General features: G+C 64.0%; 2 protein-coding genes across 5 annotated transcripts in view; one reads left to right on the forward strand and one right to left on the reverse strand.

Annotated features, from left to right (window-relative positions):
- Nucleotides 1-132: 132 nt before the first annotated feature.
- On the reverse strand, nt 133-3,927 carry PHGDH (phosphoglycerate dehydrogenase). Its single transcript, XM_030031826.2, has 12 exons — nt 3,682-3,927; nt 3,258-3,409; nt 3,015-3,080; nt 2,879-2,933; nt 2,693-2,791; nt 2,458-2,590; nt 2,230-2,378; nt 1,866-2,018; nt 1,605-1,737; nt 1,130-1,257; nt 708-936; nt 133-428 (listed from the first exon to the last, which is right to left on the reverse strand). The coding sequence occupies exons 1-12, from the start codon at nt 3,817-3,819 to the stop codon at nt 274-276; spliced, it is 1,590 nt and encodes a 529-aa protein (XP_029887686.1). The 5' UTR covers nt 3,820-3,927; the 3' UTR covers nt 133-273.
- A 3,510-nt stretch (nt 3,928-7,437) lies between these two features.
- LOC115348724 (phosphodiesterase 4D interacting protein) overlaps nt 7,438-19,168 on the forward strand; it is a 35,207-nt gene continuing 23,476 nt past the window's right edge. For 2 of the 4 annotated variants that reach the window (XM_030031824.2, XM_030031818.1), the window contains exon 1: nt 15,447-16,857. In XM_030031824.2, coding sequence (XP_029887684.1) covers nt 15,709-16,857 — 1,149 coding nt within the window. In that variant the 5' untranslated portion in view covers nt 15,447-15,708. Of the gene's footprint in view, nt 7,630-11,418; nt 11,475-11,685; nt 11,865-12,343; nt 12,455-12,915; nt 12,993-13,797; nt 13,922-13,996; nt 14,152-14,432; nt 14,551-15,445; nt 16,858-19,168 lie in introns of those variants that run through there. The other 2 variants (XM_030031825.2, XM_041127810.1) reach the window with 2 other exon arrangements.

The raw sequence follows: 19,168 nt of genomic DNA on the forward strand, positions 1-19,168 counted from the left end.
GCAACCACGGAGACCTTTGCACCCTTGAGCAAACAAGCGACGGGGCCGGGGGGGGGGGGGCAGGAGGGACAGAGCCTGCAGGAGCTTTGGGGTTGAGGACAAAGGACTGCAGAGACAAGGCATCACACACTCTTCTCCTGGACCCTTTATTGAGCACAGGGCCACCCCAAGCCCAGCATGGGGGCCAGGGGCAGCCAGGTGCAATGCTCCCCTGGCTGTGGGGGGGGTCCAGGTGCTGCGGCCATGGGGAGAGTCCTTGCTGGCAGTCAGGGTTCACAGCTGGAGCTGGAAGACCTCTGTGACGCGTGGCTTCAGCTCGCCAAGGTCAGACAGGGGGGCCGAGAGCCCCACGACGCTCCACTGCTCCCCTGCCAGGGTGCTGGAGCTGTGGTAGGACTGGAGCTGGACCCCCGCCTTCCCCAGCAGCCCTAGAGAAGAGGAAAGGTGTTAGGGGCCACAGGCTGCCCCAGCACCCAGCGGGTAGCAGGGCTCTGCCCACCCCAACACCCCTCATAAGGTCCACAGTGCCATTTCTTTCCCCCACCCCATGTCCTTTGCTCCAAGCCCCCTCTGCTCAAGTCCCCCCATCCTTGTCTCTCCGTACAACATCTGCTCCCTCCCTGCTGCAGCAGGGGTTCAGCTCTGGGGCGGATGCGGGGTTCCCCCAGGCTGCCCCCCCGCCTCGGGGGGTGACATGGGGAGCTCACCGGTGAGCGCAGGCAACGTGCTGGATTCGGAGGCTTTAGCTCTGTAGATGAGGATGGGGCCGGCCAGCGGGGCTGGCTGCTTGAAGGTGGCCCCATTGATCTCCCGCAGCACCGGGGTGCTGCCCTGCACCGTCCCCGCCGCCCGGTGCGGGGTGCCCTGCAGGGACACCTGCAGCAAGCCAGTGCTGCCATCGGGCTCAGGGGCCACATCGCCATGGGTGGTCGTGACCTGCCAGAGAGATGTGGCCGCTCAGTGCCCAGGTGCGTGGCCGGGCACGGGGAAGGAAGGGATGTCCTTGGAGGCCACCGCAGGGAATGGCCCCCAGCCCGAGAGCTGCATTAGCAGCCCCACAGGGCAACCCCGGGAAGGATGGGGCCAGGGTGCACCAGGCTGATGTGTGGAGCCCCAGGTGTCCACGCACCTTCAGCCCAGCCTCCTGGGCCAGCAGCAGGGCGTTCACCAGGGTCACGTCCTTCTGCGCCCCTCCGGCCAGCATGCCCGCGGCCACGGCGGGCGTCAGATAGCTCTCGGCCTCCCGCAGGGGTGTCCCTGGGGTGGAGGGAGGAGGCAGGGGGTGGATGGGCTGGCAGCAGAGAGGTCAGCTCCACACTGGAGCAGCCAGCCTGGGGCTGGTCCTTCCAGCCACCCATCCATATACCCACCCCTACTCCCGTCCTCCCGCCCATCCATGCACCCACCCATACACCCATGCCCCCGTTCTCTCCCACCATCCTCCCATCCCTCCATCAACCACTCTCCTGTCCATCCCTTCTCCTGGCTGCCCTCCTATCCCTCCTCCCATCCACCCAGCCCAGTGGGACCCCACACACCCCACTGCACTGCCCACCCATCGGGGTCCCTGCACCCAGACACGGGGCGCAGCCTGCCCAGCTCACCTAGGGTGCAGACCTGCACGCTGCCCTGTGCTTGCTTGCCCGCCGTGCGCAGCACCGTGCCCAGGGCCCTGGCCAGGGTGATCCAGGGCTTGGTCTGGGGTGCGAAAGCCTTGCTGAGAGCCTGCCCGTTGACCTGCAAGGAAGAGCAGGACGTGTGATGGGAACCCACCAGCGAGCGCACAGGGACGTTCCCAACACATCCATGCTTTACAGACAAGGAAACTGAGGCACGGAGGTCAGGTGCCTGGCAGGGGGACTCACTGTGCCGGCCAGCCCCTTCCCCGTGGCCATGTCCACGATCTGCATGGCGATCTCCTTGCCACAGCGGCTCTGCGCCTCCTGCGTGCTGGCACCCAGGTGTGGGCAGCAGATGACATTGGGGTGGTTCACCAGGTCGCGGTCCTTCGGGGGCTCCTGCCAACACAGCCCCGTCCCACCGTCAGCCCCCTGCACCCACCCAGGAGCCCGAAGGGGGCATTTACCCCCTCCTCCCTTGCAAGGAGGGGAGCTGGGGCAGGGCTGTGCCCGGTCCCAGTCCCACAGGTTTTGTCAGGCTGCCCTGGCCTGGCTTGGGCAGAGTTAAGGTGATGCTGAGCCGAAGCTGAGTCCCTGCGGCCCCGCTCACCTGCGTGAAGACGTCGAGGGCGGCTCCACCACACTGCCCCGACCGCAGCGCCCGCAGCAGCGCACCCTCATCCACGATGCCGCCACGGGCGCAGTTCACCACCTGCACGCCGCGGCGGCATTTGGCGAAGGTGCTGTCATTCAGGAGCCCTGCGGAGGGAGGGCTGTGAGCGGTGAGGGGCTGCCTTGGCTCCCCCCAAACCCCCCCACGCCGGCGCCTGCCCTGTACCTGTGGTGGAGGGCAGCAGCGGCGTGTGCACCGTGATGAAGTCGCACCGGGGCCAGATCTGCTCCAGCGGCAGCTGCTCCACGCCAAAGGTGGCCGAGGCTTCAGGGGTGATGATGGGGTCATAGCCTATGGTCTGAGGCAAAGCGGGCGCTCGGTCCTGCAGTCTGGCACGATGCTCGCGGCCGGGCCGGGGGGGCCGTGCTCCCCATTGCTCCTCCCTGCCCCGGCTCCTTACCTTCATGCCAAAAGCCTGCATACGGGTAGCCACCTCCCTGCCGATGCGCCCCAGTCCCAGCACGCCCAGCGTCTTCCCGTTCAGCTCCATGCCCATGTACTAGGGTGAAAAGCGGAGATGAGCGAGCAGAGCCCACACGGGCACCCACCACACCATCCCGCCTGGGGTGCTGTGCCCATCTCCTACCTTCTTACGGTCCCACTTGCCCTCCTTCATGGAGGCAGCTGCCTGCGGGATCTGCCTGAAAAGGGAGGCTGCGGTCAGCGCGGGAGCAGGGGGCCGTGGGGCGCACGTCCGTCCCCCCATCCTGCCCCGCGCTCACCTGGCCAAGCACAGGATCATCCCGCAGGTGAGCTCGGCGGCGCTGAGGCTGTTCCCAGTGGGTGTGCTGGGGATGGAAAGCGGTGTCACTGGTGTGTCACCCCCGGGCTGACAGGGGTCGGCACCCCGTGAGGATGGAGACCCGCGGGGTGGTGCCATGGGGTGCCATGGGTGGGGAGGGCACCCTGCGGAAGCCTCCCCTGTCTCCCCAGGAGCGCAGGCAGGGATGTCCCCGTGCTCTTACTTCATGACCAGGACACCCTTCCTGGTGGCTGCCTCCACGTCCACGTTGTCCACGCCGGTGCCCGCTCTGCCCACCACCTGCAGCCTCTCCGCCGCCGCCAGCACGTCGGCCGTGACTTTGGTGGCCGAGCGGACGATGAGCCCGTCACAGTCCTGGGGGGGACAGACGCGGCGGGTGGGACCGGGACCGGGGACGGGGTTGGCGGTCCCGGGGTGGTCCCGGCTGGGGGGTGGCGGGTGGGGGACAGCCGCTGCCGGGGGCCGGGATCCGTCGTGCGAAACCGGTCGGGCTCTTGCATCAGACGGGAGGCGGGAACCGGCCCCGCTGGCCGAGGCGGAGGGGGTCCGCTGCCACCCGGCCCCCCAGCTGCGGCCACCCACGCACCCACCCACCCGTGGGTGCAGCCCGGCCGCGCCGCGCTCACCCGGATCTCCCGCAGCAGCTCCTCCTTGCTCAGGCCGGGTTTCTCCTGCACCCGGAGACCGCCGGCCTGCAGGATCTCCCGGCAGCAGGGGTCCAGGCTGTCGCTGATCAGCACCTTCTGCAGCTTCCCCAGCGCCATGGCGGGGAACGGGACCGGGACGGGACCGGGACGGGACCGGGCCGGGGGTGCCGGCTCTCTCCGCAAGCCGCCGGGAGGCTGCTGCCGCCCCTCCGCCGCGCTAAAAGGGCTGAGAGCGGGGCACGTTTTTCGGGCTCATTGGGTCCCGCCTCCATAATCCCACCTCTTTCCCTTCCCCTCCCCGCCCCAGCCCGCCCGGGTCCCGTGTCCGTCCCCCCCACCCCGGGAGGGAGGAGGCGGAGGGGAGGGGGGCCGGGGTTGTGCCGGGCCCCCCCAGCAGCCCCAGAGCCAAGGGAGGGGGTGCCCCGGCAGGACCCCCCTGCCCCCGGGTCGGGGAGCCACGAAGCCAGGAGGAGCGGGGGGCAGCGTGTCCCCACCCCGCGCACCCCGGCCGTGCCTCAGTTTCCCTGCGCCGCACATCACAGCACGGCGAGGCAGGAGGGGAACGGTGGTGGCAGCCACGGTGCTGCGGGTGGCTCCCCCCAAAGGTGGGGGTGCCGCTGGTAAGGGAGCAGCCTGGCCCCCAGCCCATGGCGAGCCCGGCCATGCCCCCCCCCCAGCTTGCCCAGGAGTGGGGGTTCCCCGGATCCCACAGCCCAGAGGTGAGGCAGTGCCATGGCCCCTGCCCGCCTCCAACATTGTGCCCGCTGTTGAGCAATGCCCCCGATAAGGTGCCGGGGACACGGGTCCAGCCCTGGCCACTGGCTCCCAATGATGTGGGGTGCACGGGAGCCGCCCAGCAAACGCCCTCGGTGGGGCAAGACCCACGTGGCTGCGTCCAGTGACCTCGCGAGGAAAAGTGCTGGCCCTCGAGAGGGGACGGTGTGGGGACCCCACAGGGCTGGGCACAGCCTGGCATGATGGATGGCAAGGGATGGAGGGTGTCCCCTTGCTCATGGGGACAAAACCTCACAGCGCAGCTGGACCAGACAGGCCTCAGGTCCTGCCCATCAGGGAGCCAGGATCTGGCCCTTCCTTGCCCACCACTTTCTATGCGCTGGGGGTGGGCAGCAGGGACACGGCGCTCCCAAGCAGGGTCCTGATGGGACTGAGCCCTTCCCCAGGCTGTGCGTTCCCCAAGCAGCAGGGCTGGACCAAACTGCCCTGTGTGAAAACTGGGGTGGCCCCAGAGGCTGTTAAACCCAGCGGAGCCCAAGTAACAGATCTGCCCCAGCAGCCGGGAGGTGGCCGGGATGGATGCCCTCACCATAGGCAGCACGGCCGACAGAAGTGGGAGAGCCCAGCGCTACGTACAACCCGGCACTGCCCACCCCCCGGTGCGACGTACACCCTGGCACTACCTATACCCTGCGTACGCTGCAGCTGCAGCCAGGGAACAACCGTGACGCCAGAGTGAGGAAAGTCCAGGGCAACCAACACAGGGTGAGAGACATGGTCAAGGGCAGCGGCTGGTGAAATCTGCAGCGGGGTCCTGAAACTGTCCCTCGATGGGGCTGTGTGACCCAGGGACCGGGACAGGGTTCCCTCTCCACAGCCTCGCGTATGGCATGGGCCGGGGGCACCCACACTGCGGGACTTGCCGTGGCTGGGACACGGCCCCGCAGCCCCTGGCACAGCCCTGCCGCCGGCCCTGGCCTCCATTAACCATTAAGACCTTGCTCAAGGTGCCCACCGACCCGGCATCCCAGCACCCTGCTCCCTGTGCCGGTACCACTTGGGTTTGCCCAGTGCCTCCGTACGTCTCCGTGGCCCCTCTCCCACACCTGTGGGCCACTTGTGCGGAGGCCACACGTGGCCAAGCCGCGGCGTGGTATTTGCTGGCTTTTCCCGGCCTGCTGGTGCCCTCTCCTGGGAGCGGCACTGGAGGCACAGCCCCACGGCACCCCAGCACCCCTGCACCCCAACCCTCGCCGGGGGGCTGCTGCAACGTGAGGGGTGCTGGTGGGGTGGAGGTGCCGGCAGCCACGTCCCCCCACTCCTGGCCCTGCAAGGGAGGCAGCCGGAGAGACTTGAACCTGGTCCCTGTAATGGACGGGTTAACTTTGTTCATGAAATCGGGGAGGGGGAAGAGACATATTGAGATTTAGCAGATGCCTTGTGTAAATAACAAGACTTGCTTAAATGGTGCGTAAAGGTCACGGGAAGAGGGCAACGGCTATAACTTACTAGATAAGGAGGGAAAAGACAAGAGCTACAAATTTACCAGATAAGGGGATTAATTCTGCCAAGACTGTACTTCTCCACATCAAAAGACATTCTACATCAAAGGACACATCCTTGAGACGATCGACTGAATCTGCCTAGTAACAAACCTGCACGAGTGAAGAAAGAAAGAGCAGGACAAGGCAGAGACTTACAAGAAAGAGGTGCATGAACTGTATATAAGGAATGTAACTATAACATAAAGTTGTGAGCTTTTGGCGGAGCACTGTCTCCCCGGCCGCCCAGCGCTGTTTTGCTCTCTTATCGCTTGCTAATAAATTAAATTTTTATTTAATACAGATTGGCCCCTCCAATTTGTCACGAGCGTCTATAACAGTCCCTGCCTGTGTCCCGAGGAAGGGCCCCTCAGGCTGGAGGGGACCCCAAAGCTGGCAGGGCCAGCGGGGTGGCTGCCCGGGGGACCTGGGCTGTGATGGGGATGGAGTGTGGGGGTTACGGGAAGACGGCACCCCACTGCTGACCTCATTAGCACCAGGGTTCTGGATGGGCTCTGCTTGGTGGCAGGTGGGGGAGCCACAGGGGACAGCTGGCTGAGGGTCTGTGGGTGCAGGATGGAGGAGAGTGGGGCCAGGCAATGGGGGAGTGTTGGGGGGGGGGGATCCTTGCAGAGTGGATGGGGCTGGGGGAGAGGGCAGGGGCAGCACTGGAACTGGGGTATCAAGCAGGGAAAGGAATTAGTGGGGTCAAAGGGAACTGGGGTTATTGGGGTTGGGATGGGGAGTGGCAAAGGAGAGGCAAGGGTGGGGGAGATTGGGGTGTTAGGTTGGGATGGTGGGTGTTCAAGGGCAGGTTAGGGTGATGGTGGGGTCAAAGGGGATCGAGGATGCTAGGGATGTCCCAGCGCAGGACTGGGAAGTCATGGAAGATTAAAGAGCAGGTGAGGGTGTTGTGGGGCTGGAAGTGTACCCGGGGGGCTCATGGGGCTCTGGAGGTGACAAAGGGGGTTGGGGGTGTCAGGTTGGGGTGGAGGCATCCAAGGAAGACCAGGGTGGTAGGGGATGACAAGGAGGACTGGGGGTAACTGGGTTGTCAGGATGAATGGTTGGGGGTGCCATGGGGGATCTTGGCTAACTGGGGGTCTTTTGGGGTGACTGGCAGGTTGGGGGAAGGATTGAGGGGGCAGGGAGGGATCAGGGGTAGCTCCTGGGGGACTGAAGGGTGGGGAAGGGTCGGGGCTCAGCCCAGAGAGACTGGGGGGAGTGGAGGGTTGGGGCGGGGAGTGGCTGCGTCAGCCGGGACAGGCTGGCTGCTGGGCGGGGGGACTGGGGAGACGAAGGGGGGGATGGAGAGAGGGGGCAGGGAGAGGATGGGGGAAGGAAGGCTGGAGCGTTAGAGGGAGGGATGGAGGGAGGGAAGAAAGGATGGAGGGAGGCAGGGATGGATGAAGGAGGGAGGCAGGAAGGAGGAGGAGAAGGAGGAGGAGGAGGAGGAGGGGATGCAGCGGCGGGCGGAGCCGGCCGGTGCCGCAGAGCCGCCTCCCCGGCGCACGCTGGGGTGGCCCGGCAGCGCCTGCGGAGACCCGCCGGCTCGGCCCGGTGCCGCCCGGTGCCGCCGGTGCCCGGCCCGGTGCTGCCCGGCCCGGTGCGGCGGTGCCCGGCGGGGCGGGATGCGAGCCCCGCGGCGGAGGTGAGGAGCGTGTCCGTGGGTGCGCGTGTCATCCGTCCGTGGGGCCGTGTGTGAGTGATGCGGGTCGGGGCGTCCGTGTGCCCCGGGCACGCGTGGGGGGCTGCGTGTCCCCGGGACGCCCGTGGGGGCTGCGTGTGCCCACGCTGGGCCGCGGTGATGCCGCGGCAGGTTGAGGCCCAGGTACCGAGCGGCATCGGTGTGGCCGGGACGCGGGTGTGCTCCCTCGGGGCTGTGTGGGGCCGGACGCTGCCTGTCCCAAGCCCCATCCCCCTTGGGCGGTGGGTGTCCCCTGCCTGCTGCTGGGGTCCCGCAGCTTGGCGCTGGTGGCGGGGCTGCGGGACACCCTGCTCCCAGCTGGGCCCCACGCTGGGCAAGGCCGGGAGCGCTGCTGGGCATCCAGGAAAGGAACAGGGACCCTTCGTCCAGCACCGGGGGCACACGGGTGTTCGCTGCCCCGTGCCGTGAGGACCCAGGGGTGCCAGGGCAGCGTGCGCTGTGCCGAGCAAGAGGGCAGGAGCTGTAGAGTCCTGTGGGGCTGGGTTCGTGCCGGCAGTAGCACTGGCCCTCCTCGGGGCGCCGGGCAGGTGGGGTTTGCTGGGAGGTGCTGGGCCGAGGGTGGCCCCGGGGGAAGGGCTGTGGTTTGGGGTGCCGGCATGGGGAGCTTGGCTTCCCCCATCTCCCCAGCGCTGTTTGCATCCTCCCTGCTCTTCCCCTGGCTCTGCCCATCCCCAATTCCACCCTGAGCCGCTGGCCAGGCCGTTTGTCCCGGCACCCGGCCAGGGCTGCCGGCCCTCGGGAGCTGTGCCGGCTGCCACGCGTGCGGTGCAGCATTGGGAGCCGTCATCGCCAGAAGTGTGGGTAACGCCAGCCCCCGGCTCCCCCCGTCCTGCCACGCTCAATGGAGACCTTGTTGCCGTGCCCCGTGTGCAGGCAGTTGGTGGGCGGCCGTGCCGTGTGCCGTGCACACACGCCCAGGCGCGCAGGCGGGCGCCACGGTCGTGGCCGGCTGTCCCCCGCGCTACCTCCCCCGTGGCGGCACTCAGCCCCTGCTGAAACATTTGTGCCGACGAGTCAGCGGGGAGCCGGGCTGTGCCACGCTCGCTCGGCATCCCGGCCCCGGCACTGAGCTGCCACGCTCGCCCTGGCCTTGCCCGGCCCTCGCTGTGGCCCCTCTGCCAGCCTGGAGACTGCCGCCTGCACCCGGAGTGGCTGTGGCTGAGCACGGGGCTGGGGGCTGCCTTCCATCCCTCCATCCATCCCTCTGTCCATCTGTCCGTCCGTGGGAGGTGATCCAGCAGCAGGAGGAGGTGAGTTGCCGTCGGTGCGCTAAGCGGTGCCGGGCGCTTTGGGAATGCTCTCCCGTGTGGGGCAGCGGCCACCCTCACGCAGCCCACCTGCCATGGCCCTGGAAGCCACCCCTGCGTTCTCCCCTCTCCCCGGCAGCACCCTGGGGTGCCGGTGCCGGCAGGCGGCCGCGGTGGCCCTGGTGCGATGCCACGGAGATGCTGTGAGTCAGCGGGTGCTCTGAGTCAGGGCCGTGTGGCACCCCTCGTGCCAGGGCTTGAAGATAAATCGGGGTGGGAAGTGCTGCCCTGCGGGTGGGGGGCCCCGAGGCTGTGCCCCCCCTCCAGCTCCACACTGTGCCTGCGGCTCTGCTCCATGCCCTGGGGTGGCATGGCCAGCATGAAAGGGCTCTTGTCCTCCTGCAGCCCCGGCAGCACCGCGGCGGCCTCTCCTTCGCAGCAAACAAATTCCCAGTGTTGGGCACACGGTCGGGGAAGGGGGGAGCCCCCATCCAGCCCAGCCGGCTGTGGCCATGGTGGAGCCCGGGGCTCCTGCCGGTCCCAGCATCCCCATGGCCCGGCACGGGGCTCCCAGTCCTGGTGTTGGGGGGTGCTGGCTGGGCTGCAGGAAACCGGGTGCTCTGCTCACTCACCCCAGAGCCCATAGCCAGCCATGATGCGGGGCTGGCCCTGCCGCAGCGTGGCCCCAAGGAGCCCCCACGGCACTGGAGCTGCAGGGGTTGGTCACCCTCCTGTCTGGGTATCACCCCTCCAGGCATTGCATGTCCTTGGGTGTTGTGCTTCCTCTGGTATTGCACCTCCTTGGGTGTCACACCCCCAGGTGCCGTACCTCCTCGGGTCTTGTACTGTGTCTTCATGGGTATTGTGTCTCTGAGTATCGCGTTTCCTCGGGTATCAGGCGTTTGGCTGTCATGCCTCCTTGATTGTTGTCTCCGGGTATTATGGTGGGTGCCATGCCTCCTTGGATGCCATTTCACTGGGTACTGTGCTTCTTCAGGTATTTTGCCTCCTGGGATATCATGCTTTGGGATATCGTGCTGCTGGGTACTGTGCTTCCTTGACTATTGTGCATCCTTGTGTATCTTGAATCTGGGTGTCATGGCTCCTTGGATGTTTTGTTTCTGGGTATCGCACCCCTGGGTATTGGTCCTCCTGGCGTGTCATGCCTCCAGAGATCATGCCTCCTTGGATATTGTGCTTCTGGGTATTGGGTCTCCTCAGGCATCATGCTTCTGGTTATTGTGCCGCTGGGTGCCTCTGGGCACCGCACCTCTGGTACTGTGCTTCTGGGTATCATGCTGGTTATGGTGCCTGGCAGGGTGCAGGGCCATGCCTGGCCAGCACTGGTGTGTTTAAAGCCATCGTGCCTCAGTTTCCCCTCGTGATGGGTTGTTGCTGCAGGGGCTGTTGCAGCCTGTGGCTGCCTTCCCTGGCTCCCTCCCAGGCTGGCGGTGCTGTGTCCCCTGCCTGCAAGGTGCTGGTGTGGTGTGCCCGGCTCTGGGGACATGACCCCAGAGCCCCTACCATGGCCTGTCCCATGGGAACGTCCTGGCCCTGCCTGGCCATTGGGACTCAGTCTTGTGCGTGTGGGCAGGACACTGTGCCCACCGTGGTGCTGGGGGCGAGTGCCCACCTCCCTGCTCACGGGACCCCACCAAAAAGCTGTCATGCTGACATTAGAAAATAAATATTCTTCTTTTTTTTAAAGGAAATCTGTGGGGTTTTTTTTTTATTTGTGGGTTGGTTTTTTTTTTTCTCTTTCTTTTAAATTATGAAATGACTCATGCTTCTCAGCTGAAAATAAACCTGATTGCGGCTGCGGTGGGGAGCTGGTGAGCTGCGATGGCACGGGGCCCCCTCGGAGAGCGGCCGGGGCGAGCCCTGCCTTAGGCAGCCCCTGCTCGCTGCCAGCACCCAGACCCCCTCCCCGGGGCCGCGGGGGTGTGCTGTGGGGGCTCAGGTGGCCCTGTCAGGGCTGCTAATGGGGCTAAAGTGCTCCTAAAGGGGCAGCGCCATCTGCACGGCCCCCAGGGCCTTGTGTCTTTGCACTTTGAGCAGATGCCTGCCGGCTGCGGGAACACACGTGTGCACCTCCACGTGTGCACGGACACCCGTGTGCCCCTGTGCACGCACACGCAGGCATGCACACCCACCCCCCGTGCACCCTCACGGATGCGCAAGGGTTTTGCCTTGCCTGGAGTTTGCCCCCCACCCCGGGCAGGCTTTTGCGTGACCGTTTGATGTCTGGAGCTCACCTCTGCCGCCCCCCCCCGCCCCAGTGCCCACCAGCCGCTTGCAACCCACCCGGGGTGGGAGAGATTGCAGCAGTCGTCGCCACGCAGAGCCTTTGGTGAAATTCCCCATCGTAAATTCCCCCACCGCCCTCCCTGGCCCCTCTGGCACAGCAGCTGGGTGGTGCATGGGGGACCCTGGGGGCTGGACCCCCGATGCCGTGCGTGACATGGCCATGTACTCCTCTCCGCAGGGACCCCTGCAGCGGCGACAGGCCAGCCGTGCTCCCCGGAGCCAGCTGCATGGCGGGTAAGACACCCCATGAGCCCCCCCCCCGTACCCCGCACACCCTGTTCCCGTGCCCAGCGCCCCGGCAGCATGCATTGCCCCAGGGGATGGCCAGCGGCTTGCCGGGGCCCGAGGCGTCCCGGTGTCCTTCCCGGTGACATCTCGGAGGCAGGCGGTGTGTGGAGCAACCGCTTTGCTCATCTGACTGCCGCTCGCCCTCGCTCCCTCCCAGCTTCCCAAGATGGGCCGTGGGGTGAGGGTGACGAGGACCCCCCGCCGGCTGAGCCGGGGGGGTCCCATGGCCCCCCGGGTGCTCAGCCCCAGCCTGGTCCCTTGGTGCAAACGTGTCTCCTCCGGGACCTGGAGATGGGTCCCCTCGCCCAGACGCAGACCCTGCGGGACTTCGAGCAGGTGAGACCCCGGGGTGCCGGAACCCCCGCCACAGCACCACCAAGACCCCCCCCCCCTCCCAGCACCACTGGGTGCTTGCAGGATACATGTCGGATCCCCTGGGTGCACCAGTGGGGTGCGGAGGGCGGGAGGGGGATGCCGAGCAAGCGGCGGTGGGACGGGGAGAATGGGCTCAGCCCCCCCCCCGGGCGCCACGCTCCCCCTCGCCGCCCTCCTGGCTGAGGCGCGCGGGGGCCGCGGGGGCTCGGGTTTCACCACCCTCCCGTCCCTGCCGTCCCTGCCGTCCCCGCTCCGGCGATTCCTCAAATAGCTCCGGGAGGTGAAAAAAAAAGGAAAGGGGCCGCGGCAGGGCCGGCGGCGGGAGCTGCGGGCGGGCAGGGACCCTGGGCCGTGTCCCCGGCGGCGCCATGTGAGGGGTGCCGGGATGCCCCCCCCATGGAGCGCCGGCCATGGCTAACGGGTACCGCACGCTCTCCCAGCACCTCAACGACCTCAAGAAGGAGAATTTCAGCCTCAAGCTGCGCATCTACTTTCTGGAGGAGCGCGTCCAGCAGAAGGGCGAGGGCAGCCGGGACGATGTCTACCGGCGGGTGAGCGCCCGTGGGGGACAGGGATGGGTGCCTGAGGGGGGTTTCCCTCCCAGTGCCCTCTCTTTGCCAGGAGGGGATGGGGCCAGGGGAGCGCAGCCGGTGGGGATGCCGGGGAGGGCATCAGGCATGGCGCTGGGGCTGGGGAGCTGCTGTGCAGGAGTTTGCCCCTTGCTACCTTTGACAGGAGCGGAGAGAGGGTTGGGGAGGGTTTCCCCAACCTGGTGGGGTGCCCAGGGTGAGTGACGGTGCCAGTGTGGGTGCAGACAGATGGAGCGGGTACACCCTATCCCAGCACCGGCAGGCTAAAATACCACCCGTGCCACTCAGTGCCATGAGCACCCGAAGCCTTGCCGTGGGGCGGGGGACCCCCATGCCACCTCTGATGCATTCCCGTGGGAAGTGGCACTGGGGGGTCCGGGCAGGCATGGGGGCATCCTACCCACCTCCCTCCCTCCCCACAGAATATCGAGCTGAAAGTAGAGGTGGAGAGCCTGAAGCGGGAGCTGCAGGAGAAGCAACAAGCCCTGGACAACAAATGGTGAGTGGGGCCGGCCAAGCCCCTCGCCCTGGGGCGGACATGGCACCCACATGCTGTCTGTGGTGTTTGCCTGGGCAAGGGGGACTGAGGTTGTCTGCCTGCGCCCTGCCCGCAGCAGGCAGCAGAGGGACTGCAGTGGGGCTGGAGGTGTTTGCAATGGGGCTGGGCACCCGCAGGGCTCCTCTTACAGCCCCGGCGCCAGCCAAAAATAAAGGGCAGCACCTGTTTGGCAGGGGAGGGCAGCGCCGTGCCTGGGGGCCGTGGCGTGGGTGTCCCACAGCGGAGCACCGCTGGGCAGGGGGGCCTGGGGCACGGCAGCCAGGGGACACCCTGGTTCTGGGAGCGTGAGGGGACTGCTTTGGTGGTTCAGAGCCTGAGCATGACCTGGTGCCACCAGAGAAGCCGTGTGCCCGGGGCAGCAGCGCTGGGAGGTTATAGTACGCCCTGCCCGGGGGTCCTGCAGAAACAGCACCCACGGCATGGGGGGAGCTGGGCTGGGGGCACCTGGGGTGGCATGGCTCACCCAGTCCGGCTGGTTTGGGGTGGGGGCTTTTGCAAAGGGAGGCTGTGCCATGTCGTGCCATGCCACGCCATGCTGCACCCTGCCAAGCCATGCCGTGCTGTGCCATGCCGTGTTGTGCCATGCCATGCCATGCCATAGCGTGCTGTGCCATGCTGTGCAGTGCCATGCTATGTCATGTGAGATGCCATGCCATACCATACCATGCTATGCCACTTTGTGCTGTGCCATACTGCACTGTGCCATGCCATGCTATGCCATGCCATGCCGTGCTATGCTTGGCAGGGTGGCTGCGGAGAACCAGACAACGCGCAGCCAGGCAGCACTCCGGCAGCAGTATGAGGAACGGCAGCGGGAGTCAGAGCACGTCTATGAGCTCCTGGAGAACAAGATCCAGCTCCTGCAGGAGGTGAGCCCACGGGTGGTGGGGTGCGGGGGGGGGCCTGGGGGTCGGTGCCTGCAGGCTCACCCTGCTGCCATGCAGGAGGCCAGGCTGGCACGGAGTGAGGCCGAGCAGGCCACGGCGCTGGCCAAAGCCGAGGCGGAGCGGTGCCGGGAGCTGGCAGGGAAGCTGAAGGAAGCTGCGAGAACAAAGGAGGAGGACAGGAGCGATGATGGCTGCGGTACCATGGCCCAGAGGTGGGTGCCCAGGACCTGTCCCCTCTATGTTGCCAGCCTGTGCCCTGTGCCGATCCTTGGGGACTACCAAGGGGCTGGTGCTGTGCAGGGCCGGGAGGCTGTGGGCATCCAGGGGGGTGGAGGGGTCACCCCAAGGAGAGAGAGCTGGGCTGTGGGGAATGGGGAGCATCCCTGAGACTGCTCTGCTTTGTCCCAGAGATTGCCCCCCCAGCAGCTGTCCCCAGTGCCATCCTAGGACCATCCCAGTGCCTAAGCATCCCCTGCCCTTCCCTCCCTCTCAGGAGGATCGAAGAGCTGACCCAAGAGCTGGCCGCCAGCAACCGGCTCGTGGAAACGCTGTCAGCCGAGAAGCGTGACCTGCAGCAGCGCCTGGAGGAGCCCCTGGCCGTGGGGGGTCAGGTGGGTGGGCAATTGCAGGGGGGGGACCTCAGCCCGACACCCCGGGCAGGAGCGCAGCCACCCAGGGCTCGGCTGGCAGTTGTTATCCCTGTCCCCTTCTGGGGCTGTGGCCAGGGCTGTGCCACGTCCAGCCCAAGCGTTTGCACAGCTGTGCCGTGGTGCTGGGGGGGGGACAGGGGGTGTCGGGGGAGCCCGCGCGGTCCTTCTGCGCCCGTCTGCCATTTAAATCCCGGGTCTTAAAATACGCCCGGCGTGGTGCCAGGCGGGATTTCGGGGCTGCGAGGGATCAGAGCAGCGTGTTCCTGGCAGCCGCACGGCTCCGGCCATGTTCCGTCTGGTTGGCACAGCGCCGTCCCCAGCAGCCACGGGCCATGAGCGCGTGGTCTGGCCGGGGGACGCCGGTGTGTGCCCACTGGGTGGCACGGGGTGCCGCGCAGGTACTGCTGCATGGGTGCTTGGTGGCCTTGTGATGCGGGGACATGCCCCACCGGCACTGCCTGCTGGGGCCGGGCGCTGGCCCTGCACTGTCATCGTCGCTGTCGCCGTCGCTGTCGCCGGCCCCGGCACTGCGCCGTGCCGGCCCCACGTGTGCCCACTGCGCATGCGTAGCGCCCGGGCGTGGCGACTACAAATCCCGGCAGGCGCCGCGGCCGCCGCGCACGCGTGGGGGCCGTCGCCTGCCGCCATCTTGAAATCTGAGCCACAAGCCGGGCGCCGCCGTGGCAGGAGCATCCTCGGCGGCGGCGGCGGCGGGGGGGAGGAGGAGTGGCGGGGCCTGTGAGGCAGGGGGGCAGCCCGGGGTGAGGGGCTGCCCCGGGGAAGGGGGGCAGTGAGGGGGGGGGGGGGGGGCAACTGTGAGAAGCGGGGGGCAGGCAGGAGAGGGGAGCTGGGGGGGGGGGGGCAGGCAGGAGAGGGGGGTAGACCTGCTGTGGCCGGGCTGAAGTGTGAAGATGTTGTAGAGTGGGATGTTTCTGTAGCTCCAGGAGTTCCGGCGTGTGACCGCCCTAAAAAGGGGGGATTGGTGGGGTGAGAAGTGCCGGTGGGCTCAGGGCTTAAGGGAGCTGTACGCTGGGAGATGCGCAGAGTGAGTGGGAGAGGCCTCAGGAAGGTCTCTTGAGAGCCCCCAGAAGTAGGTTTGGGTGCTGGTCAGGAGGGAGGATGAAGGAAACCTGCCGGATTTGTGCCCGGGAGCTGTGCGGCAACCAGCGGCGATGGATCTTCCACACGGCGGCCAAGCTGAACCTCCAGGTGCTGCTCTCCCACGTCCTGGGCAGGGAGCTGTGCCGGGATGGCAAATCCGAGTTCGCTTGCAGCAAGTGTGCCTTCATGCTGGACCGCATCTACAGGTTCGACACTGTCATCGCGCGCATCGAAGCCCTCTCCATCGAGCGCCTGCAGAAACTGCTGCTGGAGAAAGACCGCCTCAAGTTCTGCATTGCAAGTATGTACCGCAGGAACAACGAAGACTCTAGCACAGATGACAGAGCTGGGGATGGGACTGTGGACCTTTCTAACCTGCCTGATGTACGGTATGCTGCCCTCCTTCAGGAGGACTTTGCTTATTCTGGGTATGAATATTGGACGGATCAAGAAGAGCACAGCTTGGAGCCACACAGCTGCCATTCTTCAGAGGGAGCAAGTAACCGCCCGCGGCGCTGCCGTGGCTGTGCCGCGCTGCGGGTGGCCGATGCCGACTATGAAGCGATTTGCAAAGTGCCGCGAAAGGTGGCCAGAAGCATCTCCTGCGGGCTGTCCAGCCGGTGGTCAGCCAGTGTGGGCAACGAGGAGTCATCCGTGTGTGACGCGGCGGAGTCTGCCAGTGCCAGAGTGCCTGTGGATGGGGAGAGCATGGAGGAAGGCACGCCTGCATCCTCTGTTGAGTCCCTGGACACGACTGTGGAGGCAAGCCCTCCACAGCAGAAGGATGAAGATGCAGATAAGGGGGTGAAAGGGAATGGGAAATGTGACGATTTCTCAGATGACCGCATGACCCCAAACTCTTCGCTGAGCGGCAACAGGCTGGAGCTGGCCCTCAGTTTGATCAAGGCTTTGGACTACAAACCCCTTCAGAGCCCCCGAGGCAGCAGGCTACCTATTCCTGTGAAGTCCAGCTTGCCCCCTCGCAAGCTCAGCCGTGACTTGGCAGATGGCAGTGCTTCTGCTGGCTTAGCATGTGCTGGTTCTGCCTTCCTGAATGCAGACAGAAAATCCTTTTCCAGAGCTCCTTTGGGTCTTCCCCTGGAGATTTCTGAACTGCAGGAGCTGTGGGATGACCTCTGTGAGGATTATATGCCGCTGCGGGTACAGGTAGAGGTCATTGTGCCGCCATTCAATTGAGCAGCATCCCTGTGGCCCGACACTGAGTCTGCTAGGGATTCTTCTGTGCTGAGATAATACAGATGGCCACGTGTCACTGAACCCAGGGCTAAGAATAGGTGGCTTGGTCCTTTTTAGGTGTGCCGCCTCTCTCCTCTGTCATGCTCCTGTCATCTGTTTCCTCCTTGTGTTCTGAGAAATTAACCTTCCCCTCCTCCATCAGCTCTCCCTGTCAATGCAGCCTGCTAGATGGGTCTAAGCTCTTTGCATGCTTTGTCATTTTTCTGCTGAGAAAACACCAGTTTCACTTCAACTTTCTCTTTAAGAAGTCAGTGTGACTTTCACCTACAACCAAAGGGAGTGTTTTAAGCTTCCGGGCATGTGTTTTCCAGCAACTCTGTTTTCTTTGTGCCTGGGTAATGGTTCAGTGTCAGGAACGCCCGCCTCCAGAGCCCTGCCTCTGCAGATCAGGCCTCCAACCTGCCTAACGTGCAGATCTGTGCAGGGATCTGTGGCGCGTGCCCTGAGGAAAAGGTGTTTTCCTTGCAGGTGGATTGGCGCCAGAGGATGACTTTAGGGTTGGTATTCTAGATAATTGGTTTATTTTCTGATCCTTTGAAAAGATTCATCAATTAGTGGCAGGTGTTGCTGAGAGGTGATGAAATCTCCTGCTTTCACGGGACTTCCTGGTGCTGTTATCTGCCTCGATGGTAGTCCTTGTGTAGCTCCAGATTGCCTCTGGTTTGCTGGCTTTAAAGAAATCTTCATTAGTATGCAGTCAAAAAGCTGAACTTGTAACTCCTTTACCTCTTTCCTTAATGAATAGAAGGCCTCAGTCAGCTTCAATTCAGGAATATCCATGTCAGCCTAATTGCATTTCCATTAGCAGCCTTAGTGTTGTCTAATGCTCTAGGTAGCCTGGGGGATTAGAAAAATGCTTGTTTATCACTATGGCAACGGTGGTTGTGCTGAATTACGCTTCCTATTCAGCCAGCGCTGCTTGCTGTCCCGTCTGCTTGGGCGTTTCCCAGAGCTGTGTGCTTTTCCCATAGAAGCCTGCTCAAGAAATGGTGCTAGGGAGGGATGTAGCAGAACTAATTTTCATCTGGTGCACAAAGGCATCGTGCTGGCAGCCAGTGACTGCAGATGTGAAGCAGGGCGTTGATGCTGCTCCTGTAGTCTGTGTTGCTTGCTACTAATTTTCACTGCTAGGGATATATTTACAGCATAAAAATAGGCTTTCTGTTAACAGAACGTGGTGCAATTGACGTGGCGTGTTTACAGCTTGGCTTTGTGTCATGCATCACCATCCTTGTCTGGGAGCTGTGTTTGAGGAGTTTTTCCAACCTCCAGCCTCTGCCATCTGACAGTCCCTGCCAGGAATTCATCCTGCAGGATTTTTTACTGCCTGTTTCTGGCCATGGCAGCAGCAGTTGTGGTCTTTGGTGCAGGTCCTGGCAGAAGGGGGAAAGGACTTTAATCCTTTGGATGGCTTTATCAGCAAAAATGAGAAGTCAGATGCAGCTGGTAGACTAAATAGTTCTTGTATAAATGATTTTTCTTTCTCTTTGTACGAGCAACACTCTTTCTATAAGTCAGGAACTGCTGTCTAGCGATTCATATGCATAAATGCCTTTGTGGTAATGTGAAAGGAATGTATAGGATATATAGGACCACAGCTCCCTTATTGCTTTTGGGAAACTGCAGTTCTTTAAATTTACTGCTGTAAGCTACAATGACCAAGAGCAATCTGGTGTCGGGGTACGTGACCTTGTAGGTACTGTCATCTTGGGTGTTTTCTTGAACCAACAATTTTTCCCCTTCACCACTGCAGCCCCAGGAAAATGCCACCAAACTAAGCCTTAGTCAGACACACTCTTGCAGCTGCCTGCAGTGCTGTGCTGGCAGCAAGGGAAGCATTGCCCTGCTGACAGCTGGTCTTTGACCCAGTGTTCTGGGCAGATGTGAGCTTGGCAGGCTTAGATAATGCCATGATTATTATTCTTACTTTTTAAAGAAGTGTTCTGTCTAGGTTAGCGTGTGCTGACATTGCTGGAGCTGTACTGAGGAGAGATTGTCAGTAAAATATTGATGTAGGAGAAACCACTGGGGAGCCATGCTCCTGACATGGCTGCAGGGAAGCACGAGGGAGGCAGCTTGGGCTTTGGAACTTTGGACTCTGGAGGTGGCTCTGCCTTTCCCCTCCCTGCTCTTAGCTCTTTGCGGGCTTTCTGCTTATTTTTCTTTGGAATGTGCAAATTGTGAGGAAAGGTGTGTTTTCCTCCCCCCCCCCCCCCCCCCC

The sequence above is a fragment of the Aquila chrysaetos genome, chromosome 12 (genome assembly GCF_900496995.4).
Source record: "Aquila chrysaetos chrysaetos chromosome 12, bAquChr1.4, whole genome shotgun sequence".
Taxonomy (NCBI): domain Eukaryota; kingdom Metazoa; phylum Chordata; class Aves; order Accipitriformes; family Accipitridae; genus Aquila; species Aquila chrysaetos.